At 62.9% G+C, this 15,546-nt stretch overlaps 1 protein-coding gene across 3 annotated transcripts in view; it reads right to left on the bottom strand.

Moving 5' to 3' along the window:
* Positions 1 to 1,334: 1,334 nt before the first annotated feature.
* STS (steroid sulfatase) overlaps positions 1,335 to 15,546 on the bottom strand; it is a 43,129-nt gene continuing 28,917 nt past the window's right edge. For all 3 annotated transcript variants that reach the window (XM_045855916.1, XM_045855917.1, XM_045855918.1), the window contains 4 exons: positions 12,014 to 12,151; positions 10,234 to 10,393; positions 8,047 to 8,168; positions 1,335 to 2,954 (listed from right to left, as the gene is read on the bottom strand). In XM_045855916.1, the coding sequence (XP_045711872.1) occupies positions 2,578 to 2,954; positions 8,047 to 8,168; positions 10,234 to 10,393; positions 12,014 to 12,151 (797 nt within the window). In that variant the 3' untranslated portion in view covers positions 1,335 to 2,577. The remainder of the gene's footprint in view (positions 2,955 to 8,046; positions 8,169 to 10,233; positions 10,394 to 12,013; positions 12,152 to 15,546) is intronic.

Here is a 15,546-nt window from a genome sequence, read left to right on the forward strand (position 1 = left end):
CCTTGTGTGCACCAACAGGCTGCGGGTTCGATTCCCCGTCAGGGTGCGCAGGCAGGTTGGGAGTTTGGATTCTCCCGGTCAGGGCGTGTACGGGAGGCAGCTGATCGGTGTCTCTCTCTGGCATCCATGTTTCTTTCTCTCTCTCTGCCCCCTCCCACTCTTCCTAACATCAGTAAATGTATCCTTGGGCGAGGATTCAAAAACACAAAAAACAAAACAAACAACAAAGAACAAGCCGATGGCTGCCAAAGTGGGAGGAGGTGATGAGGACACGTGGATTTTTTTTTTTCAAGCCACCCCCGGCGAGCGGTAGACAAGGCCAGGGGCAGCGTGTGTGTGCGCGCGCTGGACGACCTCGTGGCCTCGCCTGGCCCTCTCGCCCTGCCGCTCAGTGGCTACTTGGAGGCCTGCCCATCTCTGCACTCCTCACCCCGACCCTTGAGCCTGAAGAGGCTCGACACTCATTCCTCATAGCAGACGCAGCCCCACATCTGCTGAACAGAGGCAGACCACAGCACAGCATCCTCACCGCCCAGGGCGGCTTTGTGTCCACTCTGCGTGAACGCGACGAGGAGGTGTCCAGAACCCTCGGCCACCCGAGGGACTCCCGTGACAGGTCACGTTCCCCAGACACAGCCCCAGTGCGTCCCCCCCGCTGTGTCTCCTCTCTTCACAGGGACCCCTTTGTGGGGCAGGGGGCTCTCAAGTTGGCCCCCCTCTCCTGAGCCCTTCACGACCGGGATGCGGTGGGGGGTGGTGGTGAGGGGGGGCGGTGTGAGTCTGCTCTTCATGCCGCGTCCCCAACCTTGGGCAATAGTACCCGCTCCGTGCGTGCCGCTGGAGTGCCAGGCGTAGGAAGGGCTAACACGGGGACTTGGCCGTGTCATTCAAGAACCGAGACCAAGGTGTGCGTGGAAGGCAGGTCGCTGACGTGAGGGCAGGAGAAGGCAGAACGGAAGAGCCCTCCTTAGACACGGAGGACAGGGCGGAGGTGCCCGGAGGGACGGGGGTGGGGGAGGTCGGAGCGGGTTCGGGGGGCGGGGTACAAACGGTGATGGAAGGGGACGTGACTCGGGGTGGTGAACACACAGGACAACATGCGGGCCATGTGCTGTGGGACCGTGAACCTGACACCCCCAATATTTCATCCCCCCAAATCACCCCAAGCAATTCAAGAAAACTTTTTTTAAGATTTTTAAAAAGATTTTATTTATTTATTTTTAGAGAGGGAAGGGAGGGAGAAGGAGAGAGAGAGAGAGAAACATCCATGTGCAGTTCCTGGGGGCCGTGGCCTGCAACCCAGGCATGTATGTGCCCTGACTGGGAATCGAACCTGCGACGCTTTGGTTCGCAGCCCGTGCTCCATCCCCTGAGCTACGCCAGCCAGGGCCAAGAAAACTTTTTAAGAAAATAAATGAAAAAAGGATCAGTCTCTCTTGAGCAAAATAATTTAATGTTCCCATAGCACTCTACGTATCCTTCATGTGTCTGAACGGGGTACCGGTTAAACAGGGAGCTGTGTCCACAAACATACGTGTGCGTCATCTATGCACATGTTTCCAGTCATGAAACCCTGCCGCTCACGGAGTGTCTGGAAGCCCCCTTGCATCGGACGCCTTAAAAACTTGGGATGAACATAACCGTCTCCCACAGGAAGCTCATACCAGCAGCTTTCCGTAATTCCTGTACCACCGTATCCGCCCGAACCCTACCGCCTGCTGAGCATGCCCAATGCGCTCTTCCATAAGGACACGTCTCACACAGTGTGCGGGATCTCTGGGCAGTGTCTGGAATGAGCAGCCCACGGGGAAAGGCAGCATCTATCCATCCTGAATATCCTGGATATCCATCTATCCTCCTGATTTCCGGGAAACGGGGGTAAGCGGCTGGTGGCTGTATTTTAAATAGCTCCGCCTTCTCGCGGGAAGCAGGACACTGGCCTTGGGTCGATACGGGTATGGTGAATAATGGCTTGTGTGAGCTCAGTAATACTGACAGCGATCGCCTTCCGGTTGGTCCCCCGATGGGGACTCGTGGCCATCGGTTGCTCGCAAAGGGGATGGTTGTTCGGTCACTCTCCCGGGGCCCAGGCCGAGGTGGGCGGATGGCTTTGAACACGGGGCTCTCCGCGTCGCTGGAGGCCCGGCGGAGTCACGCCGTCGGTGACATCCCCGCAGACGGTGGAAGACCTGTTGCGCACACCCCCGAGTGGCAGGGTGGGGTGGGGCGGGGAGGTTACCTTTCACAAGGTCCCAGCATCCGTCTGCACCGCCCTGGGGTACACTCCCCCTCAGGCACTGACACCAGTGCGCGCACTTGACCGCGGAAGGCGTACATCGACCATCTGTCCCGGTGCGCGCTGTTAACCTTGACTTCTTCCCCACGGGGAGGGACCTCGTGGGGCTCTCGCCGGGGCCCTTGGGCGACCAGGTAGCGAGGGGAGAGCAGTCCGAGATGCTGGGTTTGCACCGTGACAGTCCCCCTCTGCTTGGGTCCTGAAAAGAAGGGCGGGGCGGGCACCGTGCGTGCGTGCGCACCTCCTGCCCGCAGGCGCGCGTGCACGCAGCGGCTACGCGGCTACGCGCTCCCTCCCCCGTCCCGGTCCTCGGGGCGACAGCGGCACGACAGGCCGGAGGACGAGGCGCAGCACATCTGCAGCCACGGCTTCCACAGCAGGTTCTGCGGGGACAGCTGGTTGGGCGCCGCCTGCACGGTGCGCGCGTGGCGCTCCGCCGCCCGCTGCATGGCGTCCACGATTTCCCAGAAGCGGGGCTCGCCGCTCGGGGTCACGGGGCTCGTCTCCCGGGGGTCCCGGGACAGGTCGAAGAGCAGCGGCGGCTCGTGGCGGGTGACGAAGCGCCCGTTGCAGAAGCACACGTGCGTGAGGAAGCAGCCGTTGGCGCCCTCGGGCGTGAAGTTGGGCGTGAAGAAAAAGGCCTTCCAGATGGACGAGCCTGCGGTGCGCAAGGACACGAGCTGGGGTCACGGGGGCGGGGAAAGCTGGCCAGGGTCACCGCCCACCAGACCACACGCCCGGATCTCGCGGGCCTGGGCTTGCAGCCCGGGAACGCCGCGGGGTGATGAAGGGTGACATCTGTGTGTGGGGGCCACGCAGAAGGCAGGGAACCGGCGGGCGTGACGGAGCCGCAGCTGCTGCAGTGCTGGGGGTCTGCACAGACGTTCAAACCCAGGCATCCCCCCCCACCTTATTCCACGCCCCTGGCTCTCCCTGACCCCTCCTGTCCTCCTCTCTGCCTCACGTCGTCCCAATCTCTGCTTCCTTAGGCAGCGTGGCTGTGGAAACGGCGTAATAAGCCCCCTTGTTTCAGCACAGAACTCACACAGGGCTGTCGTTTTCGTCCTGTAAACTGGCCCGGAAGTGTCCGGGGGGCTCTCCATAAATGCACACGGACGGACAGAGTGGGAGCCCCCAGCTCCGCTCCCTGTGGTTCTCCACGCACAGCCTGCGTGTCCGCCTGACGCCAAACGGGAGGAAGGGGCAGCCTCCCTGCTCCCGCGTACCCTGCGCTGTGCACGCACGCAGACACGCACACACACGCAGGCACAGACACGCACGAGCACGGCCACCCAGAGCCAGGGCACAGCCGGGACCTCAGAGAGGCAACCTGCCCTCTTCTCAGCCTCAAGACCGTGCAAATGTCTGTCACCCGCCGGCCCATGAGCGGGGGGCCCAGGACGGGGTGGTTTTGCAACGGGGCACAGACAGGGTCTGGGCGGGGCTGGGGGGCCTTCTGATGCAAGATGGCGACGAGACCTGCAGAACTCTCTCTACCCATGCACCAAGCACGACCGACCTGGAACAGTGTGGTCTACCTGTTATTCGCTGAATAAAGGTGTCGAACACTCCAAATCGGGGGAAGTCGCTGGCCCCAGGGTGGGCTCCATGTGCCACGAAACCCCCCCCCCACCGTGCTAAAATGCCAGAAAGAGATGTCTCGGCCCGCCACAAAAGGACGGATGCATCTCCTGTTCATTCTGCAACGTCCTCACTGCCTGAAGGGCCGGCTGCCGATCAGACACCCTCCCCCGCACGCAGACAGACGGAAGTCCACAGAGCCGTGGCCTGGCTAAGAAGCACGTGGCCGGGAAAAGCAGAACGCCCGTGCGTGGACCCACTGGGATGAGCCACACAAGACCCACGCCCTTCCTCACGCCCTGCTGACCGGTGGGCCCTGTCCATCACGCGGCCTCCGCCAGCAGCAAGCCTCCCGCCGCCGTTTCATCCGCTCGGAAGGTTTGCGTGTATCATAGCAATGATGGCAGCGGCCGTAATTATAGGTATTTAGCGAGTGACCGATCCACACACACAGAGAATGAATTAATGGGATTCACTGTGGGCGACTGCCACGGGAGCGTGCCTGGTCCCCAGGCGGCCTCCGGCCTCAGACCAGCCGGCGCCAGGGAACGTGGCCTGTCTGGGGTCTCTGAGGGAGGACCTGGGAGGCCCAGGGCTAGCGACCCACTGTCCACGGGTTCGAGGACCCATGATCCGCAGGCCCAAACAGGACCCCCGTTACCCGCGGGTGGCCACACTACAGAAACGCCACAGTTCTTCTCTGGGACCCAAACACCTTCGGATGGGCCCCCCACCTCCCGAGGGCAGGGCCACCCAGGACACCCCGCCTTCAGGACACACACGGTCCCTGGATGGGCACGGTGGGGCCCCCAACCACTTCCTGTCCGTGACCTGCACCCTGTTGCCTGTGGCTCGGACCCCGAACGAGCCAGCCCCTGGGGGTCGTGGGTTCGACGGCACGCTCTCCCAGCCCCCGTGGCGGGCAGCGTTAAACTCACGGCAGAGCGACCACGTGGAGAAGAAAGAAGACTCGGACAAGGGCTGTGGCTGAGCATGCCTGACGCCCCGGCTCACCTGGGACCAGCCCCTGGTGTGCACGCCAGGGAATGGGAACAGGGAACCTGGTCCGAGGCAGGCACACGCGTCCCCCCAAACTGTCCCCCTGCCCGCCTTTGTGGAGCCGAATCCCCCAGGTCAATGCAAGAAGAGTGACCTACGGTGCACTTGAGGTTTGGGGGCAGGCTGCTCAAACGTGAGGGGGCATGATGACATCGGTCCCTGTTGAAGTCACGTTCCTCCCCTCGCCCAGAGAACCGAGTTGCAGAGTCGTCATACTTCCAGGGTCATTAACTTATAGGGGACACTCACTCTCCATAAAAGGTGACAGGGGTTCCCGTTACACAAGAGTCGAAACAGGATTGTAGCTGTTGAGCTTTGGGAAAACAAGTCCCAAACGGTCATATTTCAGCCTCCCACTGGTCCGGACCGACCGCCGCTGGGATGCGAAGCACCTGCCGCCAATTTGAGTTCCCTGGGCCCCGGGGACAGCCAGCCCGGCCCGAGGGGCGGAGCCACGTCCTGCTGGCTGTGCCTGCCCACGGCCACGGGGCCAACACGGCCCCCCACGCGGTGGGCCGCACGTTAGCAGCGACACACGAGCTAATGGATGCCTGACCGCTGACCCCCGCTCCAGCCCACCCGGCCTGTTCCTCACCCTGACACCCGGAGGTCCCCTTCCCTCTCCTCAGAAAGGGTTCTGAGGTCGGACGGCAGCCCTGTGCCCACTAGGAATCACGGAAAGTGCCCCACCAGGCCGTCCAGGGGTCACTGGCCACCCCCGAGCCACGTGGACCCAAGAGGGCCTCAGCCAACGCACCAGGCGGGCACGCACTGATGTGTGTCTCCAGTTCACGGGGAACTCCGTGCACGGGGGAGTCACCCCTGCTCACGCCTCTCTGGCAGAACACGGTCTCACACGTGAGCAGCGTGGGAACCCACCCGCTGCTCAGCTGACGACTGTCCACCAAAGAGCTGTGACTGTCACCTCCCCCGTGAGACGTCCCGTCAAACCGCCGTGTTCACAGACCAGTCCCCCTCCCCCTCTCGGTGCACTCCGGAGCTGCTCCCCGAATGTCCACAGGACCAACAAGTACATGAAAGGCCAGGTCGCCCACCACACGCCGTGCGCGGTGGCCGAGGCGCCCGCCACGGGGACTCAGGGTCCGGTACCACCTGACACGTGAGTGAGACAGGACTCACGGAACCACGGCTTCCGGAGACCCTCGAGCCGGACAGGTGACTCCATCCAGCATGGCTTGACCGTGATTTCTGCCCTTTGGTGGCTGGTCTGAGGCAGGGGATCGTAAGACCCTGTGTGAGAGGATGCGTCTCTCCAAGAAGCAGGTTTGATCCCGGGCAGCGGGGGGCTGCTGCCTCTCAGGATCGGGGTCCCATTCCCCCCATGGACCCCTGTCTCCTGTCTCCCCCTGCCCCGCTTCTGGGAACGCCCCCTCACTCCGTGTTTCTGCGGCAGCCCCCGACCCAGCCCCCGACCCGACACCCGCCCTCCGGCCTCTCCCTGGGCGGGGCCGCCTTTATTTCACTGCGCTTTTTGCAAAGTTCAGGGCATCCCTGTCCTTTTTTAGACACTGGAGCATCGCTGAAATGGAGCTGATTGCATTTTGGGGGGCTCCGTGGACACAGAGGTGGGGAGAAGGGCAGCTCTCCTTCCCTCGAGGGGCGAGACCTGCGGTGCTGCCAGCGCCCCTACCAAGGGTGACGGCGTCCCTCCCGGGGGGGTTTGCACGGAGGGACACGTGGCCGGGACAGGCACACATGGCCCTTCCAGGCCTCGGCCCTGCGGCTCTGGGGTCCGCCCCGCCCCCCGAGAGAAGCCCCCAGGGCAAATGCCTGCACATAGAGGTGAAACTTTGTTTTCTATGGGGGAAGGTGGTTGGATGCCTGCGGGTTACGGAAAGGGAGCTGTCCACTTTAAAAGTAACGGACACGGAGCACGCTGGATGACCTGTCCCCGGTGCCCTGGCTGCATGCACAAGGGTGGGAGACGGGGGTGCCAGCAGCCGGCGAGAGCCTCGCTCTGACGTGGAGAGGAGCCCCCGGTCGGCAGTTACGAGGCGCCCGGGCAGAGTGGCCACCTGGAGCCGCGTCCCCCAACACCCCCGCCGAGAGGGGGGCTTCGGCTCACCTCCCGAGAGCACACTGTGTGCCCCGTCCAGCCTCACCGTCTGCCTCAAAGCCACAGCACAGTGGCATGAAGAATCTCTGCATTTCCACCGACCCTGAGGCACCTCAGTGACGTGAACAGGATCTCAGGTCTACGTTTAAATACATGGGGGGAAAAAAAAACCCCAACCCTGATGCCTGCCCGCTCACTTGGGGTCATCCGCTGGTCCCACGTGCCCCTCTGGGCCGGCCAGAGGACAGCTCTGCACGGGGAGTCGGAAAACCCCAGCGCGACACCGTCCCTCACAGAGCCCACGACCGGAAGGACCCAGCGCCCAGCCAGGGAGGCCCCGAGAGCGTCTGAGCCCGTGAGCTCAGCCCCAAAGATCTACGTCTAGAAAACCCACATGATCCACGACGCCCCACACACAGCTGAGTCAGGACCCGCCACCCTGAGGCTCCCGGGGGGCGGGGGGGGGGGACAGCAGGCGAGCATTCCCCTGCGGGTCAGGGCGCCACTGTGCACAGCGCCAGGACGGAGAAAGCTCCTGGAGGGCGGGCCCAGGACGCGGCGTGTCCCAAGGGGCTGGGGGCACCGCAAAGCATCCTCCAGGAGAGCAGAGCAGGCAGGCCCTCGCGGGCGGGCGCAGGGAGCTGCGGGCCCCCATCAGCGGCGGCGTACGGAGGAGGGGGGCTGAGCGCAGAATGGGAGGGGCGCAGGGACACGCGGCGGTCCGAACGTGAAGGAAGGGACCCCGTGCCCCGCCAGGCGGCAGCGGCTGCCTGTCCCAAAGCCGGAGCCGCCAACCCCTGGCGTCCACGTGGTGGGCGCCACGTCCGCCGATGTCCGGCCCGCACAAGGGCGGGAGCAGGAGGAACGAGAGAAGAGGGGAGGTGGCACTCAGAGCCACGCACAGTTGCCCGGCAGGCCCCCCCTCCGTGGGTCTCCATGGGGATGAGCCCCCCCAGCACGCCCCTACACACGCACGGCGCGCGGGTCGCAGGCGGCAGCCGAGGCAGGGGAAGGTGGGGGGCGGGCGACTCACTGTTGCGCGGGTGCCAGCGCACGGCGTTCAGGTAGAAGTTGCAGTAGTGGAAGAGGAACTCGTGCTCCGAGTGCCGGCTGCGGCTCTGAAGCAGCGGCATCAGGTCCCGGCCGTCGATGACCCTGTGGGACACGCCAGGCGGGCGTCAGGCGCGAGGGACGGCACGGTGCTGGGGCTGACACCCCCCGACGCCCGAGGCATCCTTCCCGGGAAAGGGGGCTGCGTCGTGGTCACCGAGTAACCAACACAAGGACGCCAGCTGCCCAGTGTCGGGTGCCGTCCACCATGCGGCGAGGCCAGCCGCGCCCCGCCCCGGGCAAACTCCTGCAACCCTCCAAACGGCAGCAGGAGGTGAGGCCGTTGCCCTTCCGTGACGATGCGATAAAGAATCACGGGCAGGGAGAACAGGGAGCTTCTCCAAGCTCCCGGGACCAGCAGGAGCCCCTGGGAGGCAGCCCCGGCTGGCCGGACCCCCCACACTCCGAAGTGTTTCCCCCGCTGCTTCTCCTAAAGCCCCTTTCCTGCCTGCTCCCTGGGCACCTGCCCCCAACCTGAAACAGTGTGGGGGCCCAAAGAGAGTCGTGAAATAAGAAGGTAAGCAAAATCAAGTGATGTTTTAAATGCAGAAAATCCTAGGGAAAAAAAAAAAAAAAACGCTTGTACAGGAAAGCGTGTATCTTTCACAAAAGGGACGCCAAGTGTCTGTCCAGAAAGGCATTTTTGTCCTTGAAATGTTCCGACGCATCAACTCTGAAGCGTCATGGTTGAGGATGAAGGAGGGCCCCTGATCAGCGTTTGCAGGCAGGGAGCTGCTCACCCGGGTCGCGGCCACACGGAGGGGACCTATTTGCGAGCATCTACGGCACGGCTGCCCGCAGGTCACCAGCCGTGGGCTCAACACCAGCAGGTCGCCGGTTCGATCCCCCGAGGTCAGGGCACACGCCCGGGTTGCGGGTTGGGTTCCCAGCCTCAGGGCTGATGGGAGGCAACCCAGCGATGTTCCTGACATCGATGTCTGTCTGTCTATGTTTCTCTCTCTCTCTCTCTCCATCTCTCTGTTTCTAACTTTCTCAAACCAGTAAACCCTGGCTGGCGTAGCTCAGTGGATGGAGCGTGAGCTGCGAACCAAAGCGTCACAGGTTCGATTCCCAGTCAGGGCACGTGCCTGGGTTGCAGGCCACGGCCACCAGCAACTGCACATTGATGTTTCTCTCTCTCTCTCTTTCTCCCTCGCTTCCCTCTCTAAAAATAAATAAATGAAATCTTAAAAAAAAAAAAAAAAAAACCCAGTAAACATATCCCCGGGTGAGAATTTAAAAAACAGCAACAACAGCGGCCATGGGTCTTGAACCCTCAAAGCTTGAGCACGGCCAAGCTGCATGGTGTTGCCTTCCTCGCACGCGCCCGTGTGTGTGTGTGTGTGTGTGTGTGTGTGTGTGTGAGCGGGGCTGGGGAAGGGACGTCTCACGGAGGAGCGTGAAAACCACAAGAACCTCAGACGTGAGCAAGGAGACAAGCCCGCGAACCACGGGAGGTGGGCAAAGCTCTCCAGGCCTCCGCTGCGGCAGAGCGGCAGTGTCCTTGTGCCTGGGTCCCCTCCCTGCCCCTCTGCGCGTCCCTGGCCGCTGGGACGTGCGGCCCCGCGGCGGGACATCAGCCCGGCGGCCCCCCAGCCAATGAGCACCGTCTGTCAGCCGGCTCCCCTCACCAGCCCCCGACGGCGGCAGTGGCAGCGTGCTGGGGAGTCAAGGTTGAACTTCAGAGGAAGACATGGCATTTAGGACTCGCTACGTGAACGTGCACACTGGGGAGCAGGGCCCTTACGTGGGGGCCCGGCTGCTTGCCTTGCCTTGCTGCTGCCGCCGCCACCGCCAAGGGGAGCAGGACCCCAGGTGTGCCATAGGGCACGGCGGTTCCAGGGGGCGGTGCCTGGTGGGTGTGTCCTTGGGCAGGAACAGGGGGCCCCGGGCATGTGGGAGACACATCCGTGCAAGGCCACACTGCACGCCCCAGCCCGGGAGTCCACGTGCCAGCAGGACAGCAGCCCTGGCAGAGGGGTTTCTGCGTCCCAGCTGCCCCCAGGGAGGGCCCCGCGTGACCAGTCCCACAGCCCACCCGACCCCCAGGTCTGACGGAGACCCGGCCCCGCACCCCCCCAGCCCCGGGGAGTTCTCCGCGGCACGGTACCTGTCCCGAGGCAGCTCGGCCCCCGCGAGCGTGGCCACCGTGGGGAAGATGTCCATGTTGCTGGTGGGCGCGTCCACCTCCACCCCAGCCTCCAGCACGCCCGGCCAGCGCAGCAGGCCCGGCACGCGGATACCGCCTTCCCAGTTGTTGCCTTTTCCTCCTGAAAGGCAAGGCGCACAGGTGGCAGGGAGAGCTGAGTCCTCTGCAGGCTCGTGCCCGGGCATCCTCAGACAGGCAACGCAAGTGTTGCAAGGACACAGACAACGCTGCCTTAAAAAAGTGACCCAGGAGGCAGGCGCTGCTGTGGGTCCTGCACGCCCCGTGCCACCTGGGGTCCCCCACGACGGCCTCGTCACCTGTGAGCCTCAGCAACACAGCACTTGCAACCACAGCCTCAGTGTCAGCGTTCGAACCCACGCCTACATTGTCCCAGCCTCGGGGAGCAAAAGGGTGGCACCCCAAAGTGCCCATGCCCCACCCCCAAAAACTTGGGGCTATAGGACCTGGTGTGGCTGAAGGGGAGGTTATCGGGACTCCCCATGTGGGTCCGGGGTCATCATCAAGGTCCCTACGAGGAACAGGGGGGGACACGGGGAGAGGAGAGGCAGGGGCTGTGGGGAGAGAGGCCCCAGGAGAGGCTGCGCTGGAGGCTTTGGAGGTGGGGCCAGGTGACAGGCCGGGGGGCCAGGTGACAAGAGATGCGGGAAAAGGCAGCCAGGGTGCACTCCCCGGGAACCTTCAGAGGAGCCACAGTGCTGCCGGCACCTCAGCTGCACCCGGTGTCCACCTCTGAGCTCCAAGGCAACGAGAGGATGCACGAAGCTTCCAGCCACCCGACTGGCCACAGCTCATTATTACGGCAAGCCCCGGCTGATAAAGAACCGTCAGTGAACCACGGGGCTGCCGCTGGCCTGCGGTTAGGAAGGCGTGGCCACCCCAGCTCCCAGCCGCCGTTCAGGACCCTCGACGCTCTCCCTCTCACCCCGTACGCTCAGGTCTGCCGAGGCCACCCCCCCACCCGTGACAGCCCAAGGCCGGTCCCCAGTCCCCCCATCTGTGTCATCAGCCTTCCGCACAGGCGTCAGCCAGCAGTGCGGGGGCACCTGTGCCTGGACCGAGGCTCTGCAGTCCCTCCCCTAAGGAACCCACTGCTTGCTAGCCACGGCCATGACCTCGGCGGACGGCCACGGCCAGCAGCCATGACGCGACCTCGGGAGCTAGCAGGTCTGGGGGCAGAGAGCGAGGCGGCGAGGGGACCACCGTGCGCAAGGCAGCCTGCAACTACGTGTTTGCCGACGCCGGCGGCTATAAAACAAGCAGAAATCGACGCTCTCCACGGGGGCCGTGTCCTCCGGGAGGCAGGACAGCCACGCCCAGTTTTACGACACGGGAAGACACGTGTGGGTGTCCGCCACCGCCCTGAGATAAGGCTGAAGGCAGGCGGGGCGGACGCAGCACAGCTGGGCACGGTGGCTCCTGTTCGCATGTAGCACACGGCTCCATGTGTGACTGGGTCTCCTGTGCCACACTTCCCAGGAAGCACACGGCTCCATGTATGACTGGGTCTCGTGTCCCGCACAACAGGACGCGATGTGTGTGCCTCTAGGTTCTGGGGGAGCCCGGCAGACGGGACCGCCCCTTTAGCCCCCTGCTCGGTGGCAGGGACATAAGGAGGTCCTGAGCGCGGCCGAGCGCCGGCAGAGCCCCGCGGGTGCCGGGGGACCCAGGACGGCGCGGCGCGTGGGAGAGCTGGGGGCCCGGGGCCGAGGCGCGTGCCCACCTTTGTAGATCCCGTTACTGCCCCCGTGCACGTCCCCTCTGGCGGTCACTTCCTCCACGTGGGCGCCCTGGTCCGACGAGAAGTACACCAGGGTGTTGTTCGCCAGCCGCAGCTCCTCCAGAACGTTCAAGATCTGCCCTGAGGGGAAGGAAACCGTCCACGTGAGAACACGGTTCGGTCCGGACGGAGGAGGCGCAGCCCAGGTGGCCTCGTGGGCGTGTCTGCCCGTGACTCAGGGCCGGAAGGGGAGGGGCGTCCGCCGCTCTCCCTGGTGGACCGCGAGGGACAGGAGGGGTGACCGGGGCACGCGCCGGCAGGCCCGAGCGGCCAGACAACCAGCAGAGTCAGTCCCGGAGCTGCGTGGCACCCATCAGCCACCCCGGGGGCCCTGGGCAGTGCAGGGCGGCTCCGCAAAGGGACCCGATAAAGTGTCCTACGGGACTCAGGCTCATGGGTCATCGGTCACCGTGTGGAGGAACTGGCCAGGAGACACAGGCCAGCTGTCCACGGTCCTCGAGTGACCAAGAAGCCCAGCACGTTGTCCTTATTGACTAGAAAGAAGAAAACGCCCAACCGCGGATGTCCCTCTTGTATGAAGAAATCTGTCTACAGATACTTCGTGATGGATTGCTTCTTACAATTCTTATGGTAGGTACTCAGGTCCCAAGCCACCCAACGCGAGTTATCGATACCGCTCCCACGTTCCTCTTTCCTGTCCTCGCCTCCTTCCCCCAAACCTACCCTCGCGTTCTGCCCCCAGATAACAGCTCTGCAAATCCACAACATCATCCCCGTGGAGAACCACCACCACGGCAGCTCTGTCTGCACGCACACACAGGGTGTGCTCACGTGTTCTCCTGCTTACGCCACGTGGAAGCCTGCTTATACCACCGTGAGGAGACGCGTTTGCGTCATCCGCTCGACCAGGGACAGCGGCCATGCTCCGGAAAGATACGTGAGCGGCTCCATCTCCCACAGGGAGGGGGCGAGGAAGCCAGGAACCAAGCGTGAGGTCCGGCTCTGAACCCAGATCCCCGAGCTCCGCGTGGTCACGTGGATGGGCTCCCCGAGAACCACTGGGCAGTAAAAAGGACACTGGCAGTGTGGGGGTGTGTGAATTATAGGTATGCCCTGGAATATCCCCACACAATGCACACGACAGCCACCGTCTCCTTCCAATGAACCCAGGACGAGGGCCAGGACACAGGATGGGGCATAGGGTAAATAAGTGTGGATCAAAGTGCAGATGAGAGTTTTGGAACATCCCTGCCGGGCAGGAGTGGGCAGGGGTGTGGGCTCCCTGGGCAGACAGTCCAGAAATCTCTTCAGGTTCCGTGACCCCTTGCAGGGTCCCTTTCCGACCCGCAGGCTAGAGACGGCATTGAGCATCTCCTAGCACAGTCAGTCGTGTGTGTACAATGCTGCGAGAAGTGGCCAGGAGACACTGAAGTCCCTCAAGTATAGTGGTTGTGAGTCACTAAGTGTTTAATTATTACCATTGTGGCTGTGGCTGCCGCTAGGCTGCTGCTGCTGCTGTCCCTCGGATTACGAAAACACTGCCCGATAGCCTAGTAATACTGTTTGAATTCACCGGTCCGCGGCCTCTTGGATGATTGACGATGCTATCTTCCTTACGGAAATGATTTATAAACTTTGAGACGGACATGCAAGGCAAAAGGGCATCCCAGGTGGGCTGGGGACCATGCAATTAAGCTCCAGGCTTTGCAAAAGGGGTAACGTTATGACAGACTTTGGGTAGCCCAGAGGTGAATGATTTATAAGGTAAATTACTTGCAACGCCCCAATCAATACTCAGCACAATGCATGTGTGAATATGTATTACAGCCTCACCTGTGGGTCTGCCTTGGCCCTACCTAGCACCTCCCAATCCTTTCCTTCTCTTATGACGTGCTGTTTACCGCTCCAGGCTAAGGTCAGAAACAGCCTCCTTCTGCAGAAGATTAACAATTTTGCCATGAACGCCCATGTGGCGGAAGCTCCCGTTATAAGCAGCAAAGAGACAGAAAAAAACCCCACACAATGCACGTTCCCTCATTTGGTTGGCTTATCCGACACCCTGCTTGGGGTCAGGCTTTGCAGGTGGGTGGGCGCACCTGGAGCAAACGTTTAACATCAAGAATAGGCTGATGACGGAGGGGGAAATGAGTCTTTGCAGGCCAGGACTCAGCCGCAAGAACAGGGGCGTTTAAAACACACGCCGGTGAGAGCAGAGTCCCTGACGGATGAGATGCGTAGGTGGTGCGTCAGCTCTGGGGGCAAACGGGTGGGTCGGGCGGGGGGTCACGGAGCAAGAGCAGGGAACACGGTTTCAGCACCGACAGCCACCCACGACGGGGGAAGAGGGACAGTTAATCCAATTAACGTCTCATCTCAGAGCCCCTGGTGGCCACAAGCTGCCTCGGTCCCCAACCGCAGAGGAGCCCTGGGTGCCGGCTCTGCAGTGGGAATGCCCTTCTCTCTCCTGTTGACAGCTGGCGTTGTTGTCCGCGTTCCCCGGGGGACAGGAGGCCCCGCCCGGACGCCTGCATCTCCGGGACCGCCCGCACCTGTGCAGACCAGCACTCCTGCAAATGAACAGACGCCCCAGCCGGCCCCTGGAGCGACTCCCAGGGGAGAGACCCACACCCGTCATCCAGGAGAATGAAGGGCCGCCCACCGGCCGAGGTGGCCCGTGGCACCCACACAGACAAGGTCATACAGGGCAAACTCAAGTGTATGCAGCACCCACTAAATTATTAGGTGTGTTGGGCGCCAAGACAGCGGCCGAGGAATGTACGTTGTGCAGGGGAGATGCCACCGCTGCCCACTGACCCTCAGGGTCCCAACTCCGCGTGTGAGGTCCTGGCCAAAGAGTCCGCGATTTCCACCCAGATCTCACGGACCGAGACCCTCCCTGACCAAGGCCATCTCTGCCGGTCACCGCCCTGTGCAGGAGGATGCAAAGCTCCGTGAGGGTAAACGCACAAAGAATCCCCACCACGGACGCCTGGACCTTGCTTGTGGATGAGACAATCCCCTCTGTGTGTCAGAATAACATGCGACGTCCCTTCACGTCCCTCTCCCGCGTGGCCTCCCCGAAACGCAGCTCCAGACGAAGCTCAGACGTCACCTTGTGTCCCCGCAGCCAGGTGCTCTGCAGAAGTGGGGAGGCGGGCTGCGGCCCCCTGGCCCCTCCCCACCACCCGGCCCCTGTCTGGGCTGCTCAAGCACTGCACCCGCCCCTCCCTCGGGACACACCCCCTTGTCCCTGTCTGTCCCCTCCCAGAGCTCCCGGAAGTATCTCGAGTCCCTGAGTAGCCCGAAGTTTTCTTAAGTGTTACCATCATTGTATCTCTCGTCCAAGATACAGTGGGCGTGCTGTCGGCATCCAAAACTGTAACTAGGGAACGGACCAGCTCTTTCCCTGTGGTTCACTGCTGAGTGGGTCCCCTGCGTGCCTCGGCCTTTCCCACTCCCGGGGCAGCGGTGTGGGGGGGCTCTGCTGGGCCGCCTGCCCCGCCCCCACACACTCA

This window comes from Phyllostomus hastatus, unplaced genomic scaffold, assembly GCF_019186645.2.
Source record: "Phyllostomus hastatus isolate PE091 unplaced genomic scaffold, TTU_PhHast_1.1 phas_scaffold_12, whole genome shotgun sequence".
Classification (NCBI taxonomy): Eukaryota; Metazoa; Chordata; class Mammalia; order Chiroptera; family Phyllostomidae; genus Phyllostomus; species Phyllostomus hastatus.